The sequence below is a fragment of the Mauremys mutica genome, chromosome 1, assembly GCF_020497125.1.
Source record: "Mauremys mutica isolate MM-2020 ecotype Southern chromosome 1, ASM2049712v1, whole genome shotgun sequence".
Taxonomy (NCBI): Eukaryota; Metazoa; Chordata; order Testudines; family Geoemydidae; genus Mauremys; species Mauremys mutica.
Window position 1 is genome coordinate 191,717,616 of NC_059072.1, and position 23,653 is coordinate 191,741,268.

Consider the following 23,653-nt stretch of genomic DNA (forward strand, 5'->3'; position numbering starts at 1 on the left):
ATAATAAAGAGAATACAAAAACTTTACAGCCTATAGTGCATTGAATGCTCTAGGTATCCTTGAATGTTTCACAAAGTAAATGAGATAAAAGCTGTTAGTCCCATCATGGGTACAGAAAAAGAGCAACTATTACACAGTGAGTTCACTCACAGCATGGATATTGGAACATAATTTGTCAAGACAGGTAAGTGTTGGCCGGAACACTGGAGTTATCTCCTTCTCATGTTGAAGAGTGCTATGAAATCTTTCACTTCAGACTGGACTTTTAAAAAGAGATGGAGAGGAAGGCTGTTTCTGGCACAATGTATTGCATTAAAAATGGTGGGCCAAATTCTAACCTTGTGTAGTGAATGATGTCAGAAGAGTTGTACCTCTTCTCACTCAGTCTGAATCTGGCCCAACATCTTTATCAGTGAACACATCTAGCTTTGAACTCAGTGTTATGATCTAGAGACAAAGAGTTACCAACTGAGCAACGCTAAAAGCATTTCACATTGTAGAGTGATATTGATTAAGGCCATCTCCTGCTTGATTTATCGGAATGGCTGGCTTCTGCAAGATGAAGCTAAGTGTACTAAATCTGTTCCCAACTGGTCTGTAAAGTAACATTACAAATAAATAAATAAATAAATTGCAATGACACCTAACAAGAAAGGGAAATGCCTATGAATCTGTTTCAGCAAAAATGCATCAATTTTCTCTGCCTGTAATACCTTCACAAGTGCAGCCCCAAGGTACCATACAATAAAAATGACTTTGAGGATAGTCATATAATTAAAATAATAATAAAAAGGGTACGAGAGCTATGCAAGAGGGTTTTTTGTGCATAGATACTGTCCAGCTTTGGAGCTTTGTGAAATCTTCAATTTTATTTTTAATACTGTTTTAATTGAGTTCTTCAGGGAAAGGTCAACTGGGGAGCAAAGTGTGCAGAAATGGCTGAAGCTGTCTTCAACTCACCTTTTCACCCCTACTTCTTAATCATCCTAGCCTCCAGCATCTCTCTATTCCACCTATATAGAGTCCCATCCTTCACTTTAGGAACCCCCTGATGGTTTTCTAGATCCTTCTCTTGCCATACCCTTCCAGTGGCTCCTTGGATATTTGAATTCCTGGTACTAGAGACGTGCCAGAATGGAAAGTAAATAGGTAAAGAAGCAAGTTTTAAAAGAGAACAAATTGCACATATATGAAACTCTCTAAGGGATAACTCTTAGAGTATATTAAAAAAATTTGGAGAGTTAGAGCAACTCTTCAAGTGTTAAAGCACCTATCAAATATATAAGTACTGTAGTATTAATTAACTGTAGTATGAGATATTAGGAGCAAAAATAAACAACATATACTAAAGTACTAGATACCAATATGAATGCCACCTCATAAATACCTAAGATGGACAGACATATCCTTCATCATTTTAATGGTAGTTACAGTATCAGTCTTATACTGGTAGGCTGAAGTATAGCACTTGGTCATATTTGCCTATTTTAAAATATAGATATATCTTCAGAATATAGAATTTCCCTTATTTAGGTGGCTGTTTCCATACCACTTTCCAAGCTATCTCAAGATATCACATACACTGAGAAGGATTTGACTGTGTTGGTACTGGATAGCCATTAGGGAAACCCAGGAAGCTACTTGAAGTATTTATAATTCAGGAGATGGCACTTGTCCCTCTATGTCAGTGTTGTTATCATATATTCAGTTCTGTGGGTATGCATAGCTCATTTCAGACAAATAAATGTGTGGTCAATAATGAACAATGTCCCAACGTGGGATTCGAATTTACTGCAGTGTTAAGTTTCAGAGTAGCAACTGTGTTAGTCTGTATCTGCAAAAAGAACAGGAGTACTTGTGGCAACTTAGAGACTAACAAATTTATTTGAGCATAAGCTTTCGTGTGCTACAGCATCTGATGAAGTGGGCTGTAGCCCATGAAAGCTTATGCTCAAATAAATTTGTTAGTCTCTAAGGTGCCACAAGGACTCCTGGGTTTTTTTTTTGTAATATTAAGAGAACTGTCTTTCAGAGGAGGTACAAAACTTGGCGCAGGTCCCTTGGTACCTTTAAAGATTCCACAGTGCTTTTCTTAAATCAAGTGTCCCTAATGAAATATTGACCCAGGAAGCAATTACATCCCACCTACCTAAATTCTCCCTGGAATTTCACTTGGAAAGTATTTTCTTCTTCACGTGCTGGTCTAAAATGTTGTGTAGTGTTGCTGAGTGCTGTTAAATCATTGATGAATTTCAAGAGGGAGGTGGATAAATATCAGTTGTATGTTATTTGAAAGGATCACAACGTAAAGATTTTCTGTAAAGTGCTTTGGATTCCTTTTGGGACAAAAAAGTACTATATAAATGGAAGATCATTCTCATTGTGAGACAGTAACACTCACACTGATTTAAATTAAACCAAGAGTCAAATCAAACTTTTTAAAAATTAACAATCTGATGTTTCCTGAAAAAATAATTTCACCTTTTAAATTTACATTCGAATAAGGAAAATATTTAGATGTTGACAATAAATTGAAAAAATATACTGAGGTTGCATACAGGGGTGAGGTCTGCTATCAAAAGTAGAGCTTAAAAGTTTTTGCTCTGAAGAGTGTGTAACAGTCTTCCTTTTATACTCAGAGGGCTGGAGTAAGTGCTAGTCTGGAGTGGAGATATAATAGTTGAGTCATGCAGCTAGCAGGTTAGGGCTAGATACTTGTAGGGAATGGGATAACAGTAGAGTTTGGCAAACAGGAAGAGGTGATGTGGGTTATAAAAGTAACTGGATCGAGGTTGAGATATGCTGGGGATTTTGGTTTGACTCCGGGGAAACAGAGAGGACAAGATTATGTACAGGTAACAGGAGCAGGGCAGACAGTAGTGTTTGATAGGGGAGAAAGGAGTCTTTAGGAGGCACTTATCCAGGATAGGGTAGTTCAGAAGATGAATGGGGGGTAAGAGGGTTGATACGTGTGAATGAGAAGGCGGTAAAGGGATGGTTTGGCAGAAGGGCTTGTGATCAGGTGTTTGATGGCCAACTGAAAGTGGGGCATTGATAGGGCTCAGCATACAATACAATACCTGTTTGTTTAAACACTTCGTAGCTTGGCACTGTAGATGAAAAACAAACCTTCAGGGCTTTAAGGTTTAATTACTGAATGATTAGTCCTTCTGCTTGTTGGAAGTGCAATATTCTATTGTGATTTTTTGAATTGAATTTTAATTTATATATATATATATATACACTTCTTTATGGGAACTACAAGTTCTTTTGAACCGGAAGAGGTTTAACCTGGGCATCTTTCAAGAGTGGACAGTGGATTTTTCAGACCATAAAAAATATGTGGATCCTATGCATTACCACTAGATTAGCCTGCGATATGGATTTGTATCTCATTGGATATCCAACCACTACATAGATTAGAAATGCAGATGATAATATTGATTAACCCCTCACACCCTTTAGTATTTTATATAATTGTAATACCTGTGGGTCCAATCCTGCAAGGCAGTGGGCACCCTGAGCTGACATTGGCTTCTGTAAAAGCCAAGGGAACTCAGTACCTCTCAAGGCTCAGTCTCTTGTAGGATTTGGTCCTTTGCTGAAATATAGGGATCATTGGACCAGATCCTCAGCTTGTGTAAATCAATTAATCCCCATTAGATCAATGATGCTTTGACAATTTACACCAGCTATTGATCTAGCTGTCTATGTTTAAAAATGGATTCTGGGCTCTTAGTTTAAAATGTTTTGGAGATATAAACTATCCATATAAAAGTCTGCCGGCATGTTTGAGACTGGTAGAGTGAAGGAAATATCAAGGAGAATTTGTCAAGTTAAAAATATTCAGCATGTCATTTCACTTCACTTCTCAACTCCCATTCCCATGTACATGGGGTTGGAATGCCAACAATTCTTCACCACTCCTTCTGGTCAATAGCACAGGTTCATAGATCTTGAAGTTCCAGTCCTTTTCTCTTAAAACTTAACGTGACAAAGTCGTTCATGTATCCTTGGTCTTCCACATCCTTTCCTGCTGTCCTCTTTCTCCCATGCTTTCCTTCTTCTCCTGTCTCTACTTGCATAACTTCATGTTTTTTTGGGTTTACTTTCAAACCATGGTCTTCAAAAACAGATGCCTGCTCTGGTACCATATTTACCAGTCCCTCTTTGCTGCCAATCAGAAGGGCCAGATCTTCAGCATACATTTGTTTTCTATGTGTCCCCAAAGTCTTGATTCTCCTACTAATTAACTCCATAATTAGAGTGAAGAGAAGTGGACTCCGCACACTGCTCTGACTCAATCCCACTGTCATGCCAAAACTCTTTGAAGTTCCATGTATTGTTATCACCTTAACTCTTGAGGCTCTCTATACACTTCCTTTATCATATCCACTACTTGAAGCCCCCCTTCCATCCACCTCAAGAGTCCAAATACTAACTCCCACAAAACCAAGTCATATGCTTTCTTAAGAGTAATAATTGCTACATAGCAGTTATGCCCTCCATTTATCATTCTTTCAGACTTCGGTCTCATTGCAAATATGAACAAATGTACCAAGCAAAGAAATTATTTTAGAAAATATCACTGTGAATACAATAGAAAGACTTTGCATTCTGATTCTGTTGTGCAGTCAAGACGAAGGATATGCTTATTACTATTTCAGGCTTGGTAATGGAGGTACAAGCAACTTACAGGGAGAATGAAAATTGCACGATAGTGTCATTTTTGCAAGATCCTGAGGCAACACAAGGGAGCCTTAAAACAAACCAAGAAGACCACTTCATGATTCCTGCTTGGTTGTGACCATGTCATCTCTACCTACCTGGATGATTCATGGCAGCCAGAAATGTCTCTTGAAACTGTTGGCAGCTATTGTAATGTAGAACATCCACTGTAAACTGGAGGACCAGGCTGGTGTCTGGCATCCATAGAATAATAGGGAAAGTAGAGTGGTTTAAGTCATCCCTTAAGCTGTTCCAGAGACACACAGCAGTTTTAGCTCAAATGGTCAAACTTGAATGACTAAAATTAGGCATCAGCCTCCATATTTAGGCACCTATATGCATAGTCTGATGTTCACAGTTGCTGAGCACCTGCAGTTGTCATTGACTTTAATAGGAGATGAATTTTGGATTTGAAATGTGTGGCCCTTTTGTTTTGTATAAGTATTTTGTAAATACATATATCTTTAAATAAATAAAACACCCATCAAACCAACCAAAGTTGTACATGAAGACACACCAGAGCTGGGTTTTGTGGATAAAACAGTGATATTTACCTGAGCAGTAATTGAGGCCTTACAGACTGAAAAAGGCTTCTTGAACAAAAATGACAGAATTTTTTGAGGGGTGAGGAAGTGAAGAGGGGATCAGAACATGACTTTTTTTTTTATTTCACACAGTGGGTTTTGCATAATTGAAAATACAAAATTTTTGCTTTGTAACTACAACAGAAGGGGAAAAATAATCCAGATCTAGAATATAAATATTAGGCTCTCATAGCTTAGGTTGATTGTGTTGTAGAGATGATTCTGTCTGTTTTGGGGAGAGGATGAATGGTGGACAATATTTCTATGTCCAATCATAAATATGCTACAATAATAAGTATAACTTATTGGCATATTATTATTGCACCATTTGAGTATCTCATTTCAAGAAACAGTGCTCAGAAAAATAATGCAGTACTTTGTGATGGAAAGAGCTGATGTTATTGTGCTCTTGTAGTTTGTATCTATGACCAGGATAATTAGAGCTATCTATCTGAAGACAAAATCTTCATTATCATCTTCCTGTCTTCAGTCATTACTTTCAAATATTTGATTATGCATGCATACCTTTTCTCCAGAATTTTCTCACAGCAAGTCCTGTGCATTGTCTGAAATATATTAAAAATTGAACATGTGAAATATACATTTGCACATCAGCACCTGATTTCACTTTGATTTATGAAGAGAGAGGTTCCCTCAGAGCATAGTGCACCCAGTTTGGTTGGTGTCATAGAATAAGGTTGGAACTTGCTTTTCCCCCAGATTATTCTAATACCTGAAATGGTGCTTATGTACTTTTTGCCATTTATGCCCACTGTATATTGTACAGACACGATGGGGCAAGAATTAAATTGATCTTCACTTCACATGATGATACAGTCAACTGAATTACAGTTGACAGAAGATACGAATTCTAGTACAGAAGGGCAGTAAGGGCCTCATACTGTTCTCATTAAAGTCAATGACAACAGGCTTGTTGACTTCAATGGGAGAAGAAACAGGCCTAATGTACTGTCACTTGTTTTGTGTGGGGGGGAAACATGTAGAACACTATTATACGTATGTTAGGATTTTATAATGCCACCCATCAGTGTAGTATGTCAACACAATTCTGTGCTGAACCTGTACCTTACATTAGTATTAGAATATTTTAGTGGTAATTTATTTCAGCCTGACCACTGAGATATTTCTCATTTCTCTGGGTGTCCTTGAAAGCAGGGCTGGAATTTAGAATTTCTGGTTAATGAGAAGGCATAGGATCTGTTGATCTTACATGACTTTCCATCCTTCAGTTCATTTATTTGTCTAGTTTTAAAGTCAAAATTGTATAGAATATATACATTATCCAATTAAAAACTAATCCTCCCAAGCCTAATTATAAGGTACGCATTTCCTGATGATCTCTCTTCCACAAATTATTCTCTCTAATTAGTTTTCATAGATGACAAGGGAAAGATGCATTCTGAACCCTCCAAGAGCTGATTTAGCATTGAATGGCTATTCAGTGGATTGGTTATCTTGACTTTATTGCACTATAGGTAAAATGCTAACAAAATCCAGGTCAACAAACAAAAGTTTAAAAGCAATTTTTTTTAAAGAAAATGTGTTTGATATGTAAATGTTAGTTTCTGGAGTTTTGAGTTCATTGTTTTTCTCTTAAGCTCCCTCTTTATTGCCATCTTGTCCTAATGGTACCTAATAGGCTTGGGCCAAAAATAAAATTACAGGTCAATCAAGATGGAAGGGAAGCTCAAATGTTTGTAATCCTTGGGCCTACAAAGAAAGAATGAGGCTTAGAATAAAATTACTTCATTATATCTCTTTTTGATCATTTGAAATGATTAAGCAAGTTGCTGAATTGAGTCCATAATCTTGAAATTCTTAACTTTAGTGGAGTTTGTGATCAATGGAGACCTTGCTGTTGGTCCACAAAGAGCTGTCTGATTATCTGGAGTTGGTTCTTGCTCAGGTCCAGAAGCTAGAGCATATCACAAAACAGCTACAAATTCATTAAACACATTCCTAATATTTTGCCATATAAGAAATTGTTGTAATTGCCAGAGAGATGTTTTGACATTGAAAGAGGGAGGCAGTGAAAATGAAGTCTTTGGCTTAAAGAAAAAGGGCTTGATTCTCTCCCTTGGGTACAGTGGAGGGAGGAGACTGACAGGGAGCTGTTTGTGGTTCCCTTATCTTCACCCAACAGCCACCACATAAGTTAAACTCTAAGTTATTCTGCTGACAGGATATCCTTGCCAGCAGAGAATTGGGCTTGGTGGAAAATAGCTCTTCTATTCTCCCTGTTCTGTCCTCTTCCAACACACCCCCTTCCTTTCCTCATTCCAGCACAGGTGGTGGGGAAGTCAGGCAGCAGAGCAAAGTGAACTTGATGGCAGAAAATTTAGGTCAAAGTCCTTGAGCTTCTCTCTTTGGTACAGTACAAGCAAAGAACATGTGATTTTAAATCTGCTTGGCCTCAGAGGAATTGGGATTTTTGATTACCTATCAGAGATGTCTAACTATGACTTATCTAATAATATAATAGATGCTTTTAGTTCATCTTGATTAGGAATCTTGTGGAAATTAAGATTCATACCATCCATCTTAAGCCCATTCCAGTAGAGTAATAAAATTAGTATCATGAATGGAGATATTAAATTACATCTTCAGCTTTATTAGTTCTTGAAACTGCTTGTTATTATGAATGTTGGTGAGGAGTTCAGTGTAAATTACTGTTGTTTTAGTAATAACTGCATTATGTCAAAAATGCAAAATATGCAATTCTCAGGACACAATAATTAGTTAGAATTTTTGGAAATGTAATTTTAGATATAAACTGTATATGGAGAACTCTATCACCATATATCATTTTAAGCTGATGATATTCCTGTCCAGAATATATACTATAGTTTGTTTGGAAGAATTAAATATGTTTAATCAAGAATAACATTATGGGTTGACACCTAATTTGAAAGTGGTGTCTCACATCAGTGCATGGTTGTCTGTCAGCTGCACGATTGTGTCAAAGAGGGAGAAGAAAAGACAGACATTTTCATTTCAGGTATTTTAATTAACGCTAATTAGTCTCTCTGCACTGACATGCACACAGTAGCTATGGTCCTTCAGCTACTTTTAAATCTTATTTAATAAAACAGATCAGGAGAAAAAAGATGCTTATATTCATTTTGTTGTTAGTTTAGTTCAAAAGAAACCATACACAAGTGGTTTGATAACATTAAAATGAAATAATAATGGTTAATGTTGTCTGAAGGAAATACAACAATGCAAATATCTTAGTGTTATATGATATTATAGGCTGACTTCATTTTGTATTTGTAAATTGAATGCTTAATAAGTTTTTGAAATTGAATGCTGTTCAAACTTTCCACAGAAGCAATTGAAACTTTATATTTTTTTCAATTAGTTTACCTCATATGTATTTTTTTTACATTTCCTTCAGTTCCTCCAGCAATTACTTTTCTACAGAAGTCCTTTAATGCTACAGCAGATCGGGGAGAGGCAATTACTTTATTCTGTAGAGCCACGGGCTCTCCTGAACCTGAAATCAGCTGGCATAGGTAAGTTCAGTTTAGATCTGTATATCAGAAAGTTTTGAAATGTGTTACGAGTTTGTATCATACTGAAATTGTGTTTATGGCTGTTCATAGGGAATTGCTAAACAAATTAAATAACACACATTTGATCAAACTATGTTTATCATCAAGAAAGAGAAACTGGAAAATATCTAACATATTTTAACGTGCCTCACATTAAAGGAGAAACAAATAAAGTTGAAGAACCTATGACTTTAAAAAAGGCAACAGATGTATTTCTGAATTTCTCCATGAAATTTTCACACTCCAATCCCATATACAACTACCTAAAATAACACAGAATACAGATTAATGCTATAAATACATGTCCAACACACAGAGTAACAGTATCATATTATACATCAATGCAATGTAAAAGAATATCTATCTTAAGCTGATTTTAGTAATCTGATCTTCCAGTGCAGCCAGATATTCAGTAACAGGTATGGCTTCTGTGTGTTGTGTTAGTTTGTCTGGATATTTGATTCCATTAATTTCAGACAGATTTTGGATACTCTTGCATCTCTGATTCTCTTAAAAACAGAAAACTGTTTGGGTGATATGGGGTATATCTTCCAGGTGAAGTCAGTGAGATGTATATGGTTAAAACTGTGCAATTTTGAAAATTTGCCACATAACATCTTTAAGGATCTCAGCTTTTCATTGGTTTCTCAGCTTTTTCATGCATATTTATGGGACAGACTTACATGCCTTTTGTTTCAACACCTGATCTGTTCACAAAGGATGCAGTCCAATGTCGAGGTGTGAAATAGCTCAGATTCCTTGTATGGACATGTATTTCTATTTGGGGCTTGAATGAATTATCCCCCTATGTGCTCTTTCTTCAAAGAGATTTGTGAACATCTTTCAGCATGCACTGGACTCCATAGAGATTCTCCTCAGCTATCTTCTGTCATTGTTACTCAGCATTTGAAACTTAAGAGATTCTGTTAGATTCATCTTAGGTAGATGTTGGGTTTCCTTGATTGATACCTGCTTTATGACACATGTTGTGTCAAATGGTGTTCTGACTTTGTCTGACATGAATTCATTTGGATTGCAGAAGATGCAAATAAGTGCCATCTTTGCCCCACTCACTAATATAGATGAGAATTCAGTTTCTATCATATGAAACAAAAATAAAATAAATAATGCAAAGCCCAAATTTTTTGAAGTAGTAATTTGGAATTCACAAACAAAAGTTTCACACTTTGGGAACTTGGTATCCCTTTGAGATCATGTTATAAAATGTAACTCCCAGCTGGGCAGGAGTCTCTTGAGTTTATCAGGAATCTGATAACCTCATTTGCCTCACTGCAAGAAGACAATTCAACATGGTGTTTTACATGTTCAAGATGAAAAGGATGGACACAGTCATCTTGTGTCTTGGGGAGCTGTATATTTAGAATTGTCAGTCTTCAGTGCCATACCTTTAGTATACTTTAATTTGAAAGTTTCACAGTAAAATATACAAACAAATGAAACACCTTACAGAAGGCCCTATGCAAATAGTCTGTGGATCATATACTAGTGAACCAGTCTTCCTTCAGTAGCAATAATGACCCTTCACTAAGGAAAATGGTTGTTGCAGACCTTCCAATACCTCTAGTGGATAAAGCCTTACTCAAGCCCTGAGAGACTGTGTGGTCTGGTGAATGTGGTAGAGGCTTGTAAGCAAGTGGACTTGGGTTTTATTCCTAGCTCTGACTCTGACCTGTGCTATGAGACACATTTATGCCAAGATATCTACACACTTATGCTACGTACTAGGGTATCAGTCACTAAGAAATAAATAGTTTTTTTACAATACTGTAGGTTTTTACAGTACTGGACAGAGTACATCTGATTCTACAAACTGAAGTAATAATAAATATTTCTTTTTTCACTGATAACCTGTACAATTAAGTATCCTGTAGATTTTCAGAGATTTTCTGGGGAAAATCCTGCTAGCCTGGGAGACTAGGCACTGGGCATTCTCCGTTACACAAATTCCAGTGGGGTTTTCCAATAATACTCTATCTACATTGCATTACTATCAATAATATGGTTCATCAGAACTATCTCTTCAGACAGGGCCAGACCAGGAACCCATTATTCAATCCCCACTGATTTCTGTGAGTAATGGGTTCACATTTTATGTATTGATTTTATATGGAGATTTTTTCCCCCCAAAACAGCTGTTGAATGAGTAATACTCACTTGAAAACAATAGGAATTTCATATGACAACCATTCAAATGAAATAATGAGTTTTGATTTACTGAAGTATTCTATTAGTCCTGTTTCGTTGCTTTACATTGTTTTAAATTACTTATATCTCACAAAATTCTTTGTAATATTTTTATGGCCTAATCCTGACACAGCCAAAACTCTCATTGACATCAGTGGAAATTTTTCTTCGTTAAGGACTGAAAGATTTAGGTCTCTTATGGTATAATATTTTCTTCCTTACAGTTGAATAGAGCCAGATTTCAACTGAGTTAAAAATTCATTTTTCAATTTGTCCACTGGGATTTTCTTTTCAGTTTCCCACACACTGCTACAATTAAGGGTCAAATTCAGCCCTGGCACAAACAGGTGCTTCACCACTGAAGTCAGTTGAGCTACAGCCAGTCTAACCTTGTACCAATAACATTTAGCCCTCTTGTAAGTTCCCTTTGTGGTGTTTGACTCAGTAAGCAAAATGTTGACCAAACCAGGAGCTTCAGGATTGGAACCAAATCCTCCTTTGTACAGTGCTTATACGATAGAGATTTAACTTATTGATCATCTGTCTATGCCAATTGTTTTATCTATGTTCATATGGGAGCATAAGTAAACATTATTTTAAATTCCCGTAGCATTTTGGATTGTATTATGCATAATTAAGGGAATTGAACTAATGTGTCAGTGTTTCCGTACCAATCCATTAGATCACTTACATATTAGTTTTGGGAGGTATAGAAGATAAGCAAAGATTAGTTGTTGCTTTATTTAATATGTGAATATACCTAGTTAAAAAATTATTGCTATGAAGGACTGATTCCTCTGCCCCACAGGTATAAATCTAGGGTAACTCCACTGAAGTTGATGGAGTTACACTAGTGTAAAACAAGAATAAGTGAGTGAAGAATTCCAGCAGAATTAAACTTCCCAAGTTTGTCAGATAAGTTTGGTACGATCCTGCAAGCCATATCCATGTGAGTAATCTCACTGAAATCAATGCAACTAATTGCAGGATCAAGCCCTTTCTCATTAGTGACAGGGTTTAGAATTAACCAACAAAGGAAATAATCTTCTAATGTGGCACCTTAGAGACTAACAAATTTATTTGAGCATAACCTTTTGTGGGCTACAGTAGCCCATGAAAGCTTATGCTCAAATAAATTTGTGCCACAAGTGCTCCTGTTCTTTTTGCGGATACAGACTAACACTGCTGCTACTCTGAAATCTTCTAATGTGTAACACGTATCTGCTTGTTCTCTAATATCAGTACCAATTTAAGTCTGTCCCATTCCTTGGAAGTCCCAGTTTACTTTCAAATCATCCTGGCTGTAGGACATGTTCGTGACAAGAGACATTTTGGAACCATTATTTATCTCAGATATCCCTTGCATCTCCTACTGAAATCACTGGAAATGGTATGGAAATATCTGAGTGCAGAATTTAGTCTGCTATAATTTGCTAAACAAATAAAGTAACTCACATTGAAAAGGAGATGAATGAATGCCACCATCACGTTTATAAAATGGAAGCATCAATGGATTAACATTGGAGTGAGTTTTAACTTTGTTATTAAAATACAAGACATAAAGATAACCCTACCAATGTATTGCTGCTAGCATAAAATTAATCTTCCATAGAAAGGATTTATATTCTTGCTTAAAATAAGATATATTTTGAATTATTTTAGTATTTGTTTTAATAAATATGACTATCACCATAAAATGAGCAGAAAGAAACTAAAAATCACCATGGCCCCACTTTTTAAACTTGGGTGCCTAAAACTGGGTTCCTAAATCATACATAGGCACCTAAAAAACATTGGCCTGATTTGGTCCCCCAAACTTCATTGAAGTCAGAGAGAGCTCAGCACTTGTGACAATCAGGCAACTTTTATTTATTTATTATGTGAAGAAGGTGCATGACTGAGCAACAGAAAAACAGGTCAAAGGAAGCTTAGAGCAAATATGGCAAAGTGAAGAGAAATAATGTTAGGATTACATCCTAGTAGAAAAAGTGCACAGTATAATTGAGTATATGCCAGGGTGCTGAAGTGAGTTGCTCAAGTACTGATTGACCATCAGAGTATTCACATGTTTCATTATTTCTAAGCCATCTCTACTGCACATATCCCAGTGACTGGAGTTTTGTTTGTTTACTGATTTGTGGCTAGCCAACAACAGCTGAGAAGACAAAACTGATGCAAGTTGTTTATGTGCCAGTATACTATATGTGTAAGTAGTATGAAACCATTTTTATACATTATTGCACTAATGTGAATAGTAGTGTCATTAAATCAATGTTAAAACTTATTGGAATGAAAATGTCATACTGTTTCTAATTAATTTTGTATTTTAGAACATGGTAACAAATATCATATGACAAGGAGTTCTGAGCATCAAAATACAATCCAGAATTATTCCCTTATGCCCAGAATTTGGACACATTTAAAAAGACACCCAATTACACACTCAAACAATTTACATCAGAGTGAAATCAACTGCTTTCCAAATATAATGCCAGTGCCTACCGTACATTTTGTGTGTGTGTGTGTGTGTGTGCTTTTTAAGGTAGCAAAATAGTCACATCCACCAGTGAAAATCACTGAAGTGACTGACACTTCTAAATCAGATTATGAGATACACTGTGTGATTATAAATCCCTTTTATTCTTCAGGAATGGCAAACTTATTGATGAAAGTGAAAAATATATTTTGAGAGGAAGCAATACAGAATTAACAATCAGAGATATCAAAAATATTGATGCAGGTCCTTATGTTTGTGGAGCAAAAAATAAAGCTGGGAATGATAAAAAGCAGACATTCCTCCAAGTTTTTGGTAAGTATTTCATGGCATATACTGTCATGATATTTTGTTTCTTTGTTTGTTTTTGTGTTGTCACAGTTATCTGATTGCAGCTGGTTGTAATATTTGATATAAAAAGACATATTGTGACAGATCCACACTGGGTAGAAAATGAAGTCAGTGGAACACTGTTGATTTATACCATTTGAGGATTAGGCCCATATTGAGGTCACAATTTTATTTGTAGATATCAAAACATGGAGGAAAATAAAGTATCAAGAAGCCCGAGAGAGGCTATAAAGTATTGACTTTTAAGGTCCAAATGCCAGCTTATTTTTATTTATTTATTTATTTATTTGTTAAATACAAGCAACAGTTACTGGGGAACAGTAGTAACTTAAATTATAATTCACGAATTGTCATAAACAGACAGTTAAGGGTTAATTCCTCTTTTACCTGTAAAGGGTTAAGAAGTTCACATAGTCTAGCTGACACCTGACCAGAAGAACCAATGGGGGGAGAAGATGGTTTCAAAGAGGGAGGAGGGAAATCAGTCTTTTGTCTGTTCAGAAATGTTTGTGCCAGAGTGAAGGATCCAGGAATCAGCCATCTAACATTTCTTAAAAGTAGTAAGTGTTTAGAGAAGGAATGTATTAGATTATGTTTATTTTCTTTTGTGACTTTGTTTTGAATGAGAGGGAGAATCAAATTGGGTTTCTTTGTGTAACTTTAAGGTTTTTGCCCAGAGGGACATCCTCTATGTTTTGAATCTGTTGTCTGTGAGAGTAGCTTGCATGCTAATCTCACAGAGGTAGTCCTTTCACCCTTTTTCTTTAATTAAAAGTATTTTTTTGAGAACCTGATTGATTTTTTCTTGTTTTAAGATCCAAGGGATTTTGGATCTGGGCTCACCAAGTATTGGTGGGAGGTGAATCAGTCTCAATCCTGCCAGGAAAAGGAGGATAAAGACTGGGGAAATATTTGGGGGGAAGACAAAGTTTCCAAATGACTCTCCCATAAATGTTTGTTTAAACTATTTGGTGGTGGCAGCTACTAGATCTAAGCTGGTAAATAAGCTTAGGGGTTATCTCATGCAGGTCCCCACATCTGCACCCTAAAGTTCAGAGTGGGGCTGACACCTTGACACGAGTTTATATGGAATCGTGCCCCCAGGATCTTAATATACTTTTTTGTTTTTAAGCGAGAAAGTCAAAAAATCTTACTGCTGTTTATGAACCCTGTTCCTCCAAGCCAACCTATGTGGGTGGACCCTTCTGCTTACACAGGTGTAATACCATTAACTTCAATGGAGTTCCATGTAGGTGGAGCCCCATTGCAGACACTAAGGCTCTGTGTGGGTGAAGAGGTCAAGACTGCAGAATCAGACTGCAGGATCAAGGCTATAATTTGTTCACTAAAGCCCTAAAGTAAAGAAATGTTCCATGTGCACGATGCCAGATAAAGAAAGAAGGGGAAAAAATAAACCCCAGAGAAGACAAAAAAAATTCTCACATTTATGTCAGCACATAATGTTGCCACTATGTGCTGACAATGTCTCCTAAATTGTTAAATTAAAAATATAGTATAGTAGAGCAAAGCTGCTATTTACATTGGCAGTGTGTGTGTGGGGGCGGAATCTGAAATATGAAAGAACTTGACAATTATAATTCTGAAAATACATAATTAAAACAAAATGTATACATAAATATTCATTGAAATTAACACTAAATATTAACAATTGAAATGACTGAGGCAACAATATTGAAAACAAATACGCTACTGTATTTTTTCAATTTCTCTATTAAGTCCAGGTTTGTTTGTTTGTTTTTTTAAAGGGATAATTTCTAACTTTTTATAGAAGTAATACTAAGGATTAAATCCACTCCATCTGTATAAAGTTGTGTCTAAGAGGAAGGCATGAGGAGGGCTTGGGAAAGTGGAATCCACATCCCAACCAGTCATCAACCATGACCTCTCTGCACCACTTCTGCAGGATGTTGGGAACATTGGTCTGTGTAAATGGCATATCTATAACCCTAACCTTCAGCATAAACTTTCCCTGTCTTGTCTAATGGCTTTCTACATCAGCCTGTATACAGTATTGGCATGACTTGTGCACAGACCATCCTATATCGAAACTGAGACTGATCGAGGAAGGAAGCTGGGACTCAGATGAGAAGCCTGAGAACTGATGATTAGGAGTGGTTAGGCAAGGAGAATGGGACTAGGACGAGGATCCTGGAGTAAGGAAGAGAGAGAACTGGAAGTAAGATAGGTTGGAAGGAGCAGGACAGAAGGGGTTAAGTCTCACCAGTCCTCTGCAAATATCAGTGAAACCCACTGGCAGAGTGGTGTTACAAAGAGGATGTCAGCCAAGTACATTAGGTTCTCTGATAGCTGGAGTGGCAGAGATCTGTACAGTGGATCTAAGGGTTTCAGCCTTGTTGATGACCCATGTGAGTGTTAGTATGATGTTATATGATGGAATTTGTTTAAGTTGTGTTGGTTTTTTTTAAAAACCAACTCTAGGAAATTATATATGAGATATACCTAATTCATAGAGTTGGAAAGGACCCTAAAAGGTCATTGAATCTAGCCCCATGCCTGCACTAACAGGACCATGTACTGATTTTATGCCAGATTCCTGACTGGTCCTTTCAAGGATTGAGCTCATAACCCTGGGTTTATCAGCCTAAGGCTCAAACCACAGAGCTATCCTTCCCCCCAAATTACACACTAAAAACTGTTATAAATGAACACAATAGTCACAAAATCAAGCACTCAAAATTTAGGAAATACCACAATTTAGGCTATCTGTACAACCTTAATGTGGATCCCTTATACATATGCATTATGATAGTAATTAATTACATGATCACCAATTATTTTTTTCCACAGGATTACTGCCTCAATCAGTCCACATGATGGACCTACTCTGTGGATAAATGAGGGTTAGGTAGAAAAGAAAACTGTCTATACAACACTTTCTTCCTCTGTTTCCTCAGAAGTTGGAAGGTGTTCACTGTTTGAAGTACAGGGGCAGGTGAGCCTAGGCCTACCCAAGACTAAAGGTCCACCTCCTTAACTAAGGGGGAGGAACCACTAAGCACAGGCCACAATTGAGTACTGGGAACAAAAAAGGAGAAAACAGCAATGGGAGTGAGGTCAAAAGGTAAATATGACGAAGCCAGAGGGGGAAACTGAGCAGAAAACCCCAGACTGAACTCACCACTCATCAAAGGCATCCAAAGAGTTGGTGGACATTGCCCAAAGGAACTCTTTCCAGAGATATGATTAGATGAGGAACTGGAAACAGTTGCAAAGTATCCCTCTGTCCAGCTTCCTCCTGCTCTGATGGATGGCCCTCTTGGCCAGTGCCAGGGGAAGGTTAATGAGGCGGTCCTATGACTTTGTCACGCTACAGATGGGGTATGCATGAATCAGGACATGCAGGGAAAAGTGCAGCCAAAAACTCAGTAAATGGGTCTGGAGGAGCCAGAAGAGGGTCTGTAATGTGACACACACTACGTAGATTAGTACTAAGCTCTCCCTCTCACTGCAGTAAGGACAGGTGTCAGATGAGTTCATCAACTACTCCAGATACATGCCCATGCTCTTGGCTCCATGAAGGAGCTGCCAGCTAATATCTCTAGTGGGCTGTGGAACCAGAGTAGAGCACAGACTGGCCCTACAGGGTTTCTCACCCTCTGCTGGTGGCAACAGACCCTGCCACTTGGTGAGCGGGACAGAAGGGCAAGGAAATGGATGGTAATAAGCACAAGTGTATAAAGATGTTCTCAGGGCATAGTTTGGAGGCAGATCAGGTGAATGTTATATATCTGTCTTAGTTGGCATATCAGGGGCTGTGGGGGAAGCTTTCAGGGATGGGGCCGTATGATGAGTTCAGAAGGGTTAAGGAGCAGCCTCCTGCAGGGCCCACTCAAGGAAAGCGAGAAAAGCAGGAGGCAAGTCTGCTGGACACACAGGGTGGGCATCCCCATGCACTGGACAAGCACAATGGGGCCCATCCCATCCCTCTCATCATAGTACAGGAGGACTCTGACTCCTGTGGTACCAGCTAGGACCAATTTCCAATGCACCTATGGGGGACTCCACCCCCTGTACATGGAGATGAGGTTTTTTGCAGCAGGGTTTCTGCAAGGAGGTTCTCCCCATCGGCAGCTGCTACAGACCTGGTCACGGAGACTAGCTTCCAGGTCCTAAGGAGGTCCTGGTAGAAGACTGGCAGCTCAGAGAGGTCTCAGGGAAGACCTCTTGGTTGAAGAAAAAGAGCTGCCAGTCAGATCGGAGCTCTCAGAGTTGGTGGAGGAAGGCGTGCACCAGCATGCTCCATGCTTGACTACCTGCAGAGTAAAGAAATCTTTACAGGGCCTGAAGGTAGAGGGCGTGGACCTGGCTGTGGATGCAGATGAGGCCCTGTTCGCCTTTTCTCGGGAGAAAGCTCAGGACCCCCACAGAAACCCAAGTCAGCCCCAGCCAGAAAAAAACCCTACGATTTTCTTGTGGATGCTGGATAGAATTCCTGAGGGCTGGCTCAGGGTGTTGAACTGGTGCCAGAGCATAGACAGTATCAGCTTGTTGAGCACCAGCACCCACCCTTAAAAGGAAAGGCACCAGAGCACCCCTATCCATCTCTTCAAATGGTCAGCCATGCTGGCCTCTAGTTCAAGCCAGTTCTCCAGTGGGGAGGGATCAGTGACAAAAAAAGATAGAACAATGGACCCACACCCCACTGGATGGCATGGAGTGCGAGTGGGAGGGAGCTTGCCTGCCACCTGTCCCCAATCATCAGGCCAGAGCTCTTGACCTTGTTACCTGGGCAAAGGAGGACCTTGGTGCAAGCCTCTACCCACAGTAGGTCTCCCAGGTTCCTGGCTATGAGGAGCACATTGCTGGCATCTGCCAACAGGCCCACCCATAAATCTGGCTGCCATAGCACCAATCCCATAATCCTCTTGCACACGAGACAAAGGAAGGGCTCAATGCCAATGGTATAGAGCTGGCTGGACAGCGGGAAGCCCTGATGTACCCCTCAGCTATACGTGATGGGTTCGGTCAAGAACCAGCTGAGCTTGACAGAAGTGTACAGTGCCTGGAGAAAGCCCACGACGCCAAATGCCCACAGAGTGCCCATGAGATAACTGTGATCTATCCTGTCAAACACCTTCTCCTGGTCCAGGGACAAGAGGGCGAGTGACAGACTATCCTGACACGCAAGATGGAGTTAGTCCCAGACCTGATAGAGGTTATCAAAAGGTAGGTCTGATTTTGGTGTCTACTGGCACAGACCCTAGCCCCAGCAAGATGGCTTTCGCTATGACCTTGTAGTCTGTGTTGAGGAGTGAGACACAGACTCAGATGCCAGTTCCTTAGGTCATGAAGGTAACCCTTCTTAGGTGGCAGTTCAAACACAGCCCGCCACCACTACATGGGGAGCTCCCTGATACCTAAGGACTTGGCCCAGACGGTGAAGAGGTCCAGACAGTGAATGTCTCAACTAATGGTAGAACTCCATGGTCAGCATGTTAATGCCTGGAGATTTGTTGGTGGATATCAGATGGAGGGCTTCCAAGAACTCAGCCAAAGTGAGAGGATGCTCTACCCACTCCCAGTTGCCTAAACTGATCATAAGGAGTTTGTCCCACAGGACCTCACAGGTGTTGGCATCAGTCAGATCCAGGGAGAAGAGGCTGGCATAGAAGGCCCTAACCTTTCCCCACATCTCCACTGGGTCCATGAGAGGGATATTGTCCTCTGCCAGGAGGCAAGTGATTTGCTTTTTGGCCCTCTCTTTTTCTCCAGGTGTAGAAGAAGTGGGAGCCACAGTCCATCTCCTAAAGAAGCTGGATGCAGGATCAAATGAAAGGACCACAGGCCAGATGGTCATTGAGGGCCCAAAGTTCATCCCACTTCTCCTGACACACTCTGCAGAGGGACAGGTCCCACCACCTCTGTGCCAAAGCAAAGATGTGCCTCTGCTTCTGCCTCTGCCAGGCCAGCCAGAACTCCTGGAAGGATGCCACAAAGTCCACATCCTCAAAAAGGCTGTTATTGAAATGCCAGTAGGCCAGCTTCAGCCTCTCAGATGTCATTGAGGCTGTCATGGCCCCCAGGTGGTGGTGCGAGAATGGGGCTAGCCTAATGCTGGAGGAGTGCTCCTGCAAGATGTTAAATCAGGAAATATAAATGAGGTCCAACTCTGAGGGACATGACCAAGTGTCCTCCACCTGGACATAAGCGAAGGTGGTGGAGTCATCCAGGTGGTGGTTGCACCAGATTTCCACCAGAGAGTGATAGTCAGTGGTGTTCCTGAGAATGTCCATTTCTGTCTCCCCAGGTGGTCCTGTGGTCCAGGGTGGTGTTGAAATCCCCACCTAGGACCAGGAACTCATGCCTGCTGCATTGCCGGGCCCAGTATCAGGGCATAGATATTAACCAGCTTGAGAATCAGCCCCTCCACACAGACCTGGAGGTGCAGAAGGTGTCCCGGCATGACCTTGGCAACCCCCAGTATCTTGGACAATAGGTGTGGGGAAAATAGGGTTGCTACCCAACCTGAAAGCTTGGTGAAGTGGCTGAAGTACTCCTTGTCCCCTTTGGCAACTGAATCAGTGCAAGTCTCCTCCAGAAACATCACAGAGAACCCCCCTGTTCAAAGGAAGGAGAGTACCTGGCACTTGTGGAGACTCACCCTACAGCTGCTTCCCACCCTTGCGGAGCCACGCAGCCACCTGTGATTGATCCCAAATGCAATCAGAGAATTGCAGAAGCTGCAATCCCACTGGTAGGCTGCAGCATCCTGTTTCCTGGTCCTTTTGCCTTCCCTCATCACAGCTCTCACAGCCTGGAGTAAAAGATTAAAATCCCTCCACTGCTGGAGAGTGAGCTGCACCTTCCCCATGGAGCCAGGTGTGTCTGCCAACAACAGGTGCAGCTTGTCCCAGACCATGGTAGTATCTGAGAGCTCTGCAGCCTCAACTGAGCCCACAGACTCCCAGTCATGCTCCGGCTGGGCACCATCAGTAGTCCTGCAGCCTGTGGGCAGGGGCATGAGCAGTCCTCCCTCAATGGTAGCAGAACGCTGGTGCAGCACCAGGTGCACTGCATTGTCACTGCATGGGAGTGAGTGGCAGAGGGAGCACAGCAGCACACAGTGGAGCAAGGAAGGGGAATACAAATACCACCTCCTGAGGGTCATCCCCCAAGAAAGGGATCAAGAAAGGTGTGAGAGTAGCATGGGACAGACAAGGGGAGGGGTGAGGAGTAGAGAATTAAGGTCCCCAGTGGCCAAGCCACCAGAAAGCAGCAGCACCTCACGAGAGGTAGGGATTGAATGGGCAGGTGTAGGAGGCTCCTGTATGACATGGGCTTACACAATAGCTCTATGATCTACTGGGTATATTTCAATTATAATCATCCTTCTACTGTTTCCAAGAAATGAGCGAAATAAGAGAGAATAATTGCATCCAACACAAATTCCTTATCATAACCTACATATATCTGCACGATCTTTATCATACTACCTTTTCACAATACCTTGCATTCACTCTAACAATGCCAGCTTCGATTGCATGATATTCCTCTTCTCCCCCAAGACTCTTTCTTCCATGTGGTCCCTTACACAAAGAGAAAACTCCTAGTCATAATCTGTAAGGACAACACCTATTCTCCTTCAAATCCCTCCTTAAAAGACATAGTTCATTCAGAAAACTGCAGCCTGATACTGATTAGGAAGATAACGTCTGATTACTGCTTAGAATTGTGCACACAGGCAATCTGTGTGAAACATCCTATCAGGTTTTTTTTATTGTCCTTGAAACCCTACTGCCTACTTGTCTCTGTCATCCACCTGTTATTTATTTTTTTCTTTAGAATGCAAGATCTTTGGGGCAGGGACTGTCATATATGTTTGTAGGATATGCAATACAATGAAGCCCTGATCTGTCATTACTGCAATATAAAGGTTAAATAGTAATATAATAAGTTACAACTCCACACTTTTAAACTCCAGATGATGTAGCTGAGAGGGTAGTAAAGGTTTTAGAATGCTGTGTTTTCTGAATTAATATGCCTATGTCTGTGCTTATCAATAGCAATGGATTTGTTATATGGGCTACAGTTTTTATTTTATTCAACAATTAATTTGCTGTTTTCCAGTCTCCCAAAAGATGTTTTCTCCTTATATAAAATCCTAATGTTGGAAGATTACAGAACTTCTACCTCTACATTCTGGAATACAATATTTTTTTATCTTTGCTAGGATTTTAAATCTGTTCTCTGTGATGAGGCTTATATCAGGAAAATATCAGAAACATGCTATTTCCCTCATAGAGAATCTGATCATGAGCCAGTCTTGGTAATCTCTCTCTGTCATTCTGTTTTCCTTCCATAGTGTCGCTCTATATTGATATTCAATGCCATCCAGGAGGTCTCGTCCAAATTAATGTTTAAGACTTGTGTCAAGGTTTTTGCTATAAATTTATTTCTATTTGATCCTTCCACACCTGCAGGGAAACATTGGTGTTAACTGGTTTTTTTTTTCCTGTTTTTGTCATGTCCACTATTTCTGCTATCTGGACATTCCTAGTTACATACTGATTTAAAATATTTTATGTTTCTGTTTATCTCCTTTCTTGTCATAAGCTAGGCCTCATTCTTTTCAATCTTACCTTACAGTTCTACTTTTTATTTGTCTAGGCCATTATCTCTGTCTCTGTGCGCTGTGTATATACGGAGGTGACTGCCCAAAAGTAGTAGGTGCCTTGACATATTACAAGAGCACAAGAACTAATTACCTGCTAATCCCTGTGTCAGCCCTAGAGACTCCCACTAAACTCTCCATCCTCTCATATAGGCCTAGGCCCCTTCTCTGAATCATTAATTCTCAAATTTGGGGACTGCAATATTTGCTTACCTAAAGTAAGTGTATTAATGGGACCAGATTAAAAAAAATACTAACTCTAATTACACATATCCCCATGCTTTGTATCAGTGATGTTTATTTCCTCTCTGGGTACAGGACTTAAATTTTGTTTCTATTATTTCTTCTTTTGTTGCTCACGGACATCCCTGCTGTTACCTGACTAGGTCACTTGGCAGTTTGACTCTGCCATTCTGCATGTTTGCAGCTCCCTCCATTTTTGCTATTGTCAACAGATTTTATCAGAATTCCATTTACACCAAAGTCTTGGGAAAGAAAGAGAGTTGATTATAGACTTCAATTCCTGTTCTCCAATAAAAACAGACACTAGAATCCAAAGGAGTTCTGTTTTCAACGATTGGTTCCGTTCATTTCAAAACTTTTTAAGATAGAACTTTTTTTTGCCAACGCTATCATTTTTTAACAAAGTGCTGCTTAAAAGTTATACCTGAAAGGAAGATAGAATAACCAGTGTTTATCAATTCAATGTGCAAGAGACTTAGCAGAGCTTTCATTGCCATTACACAGTTCCTGGCAATTGCCCTTAAGCAGAAGAGACGCATGGCAGTGTTGGAGAGCATATATTACTGCTATTGCTTTCTCCCCATTTCTTCAGGCAAGTGAGAGGATGCAACTACCATCTCCTATTCTACGTTAGTTAGACATAACCCAACATATTCCAAACCCATTGCACTGAAGGCATTTTGCAAGAAGGAGCCTCAACTACCCATGGAGTTCAGGACTAAATAGATACGCTGCAGTAGCTCTAAAATGGGATGTGCCCTTTGGGACATGATTCTTCCCCCAACTTCCTTCATTATCTCCAGACTTACCATCCATGCTG

The 23,653-nt window shown here is 39.6% G+C and overlaps 1 protein-coding gene across 1 annotated transcript in view; it reads left to right on the forward strand.

The window, feature by feature from the left end:
- Positions 1-23,653, forward strand: part of NCAM2 (neural cell adhesion molecule 2) — a 262,107-nt gene that overhangs the window by 37,617 nt on the left and 200,837 nt on the right. The window contains exons 7-8 of the mRNA XM_044996057.1: positions 8,731-8,848; positions 13,741-13,901. Coding sequence (XP_044851992.1) covers positions 8,731-8,848; positions 13,741-13,901 — 279 coding nt within the window. The remainder of the gene's footprint in view (positions 1-8,730; positions 8,849-13,740; positions 13,902-23,653) is intronic.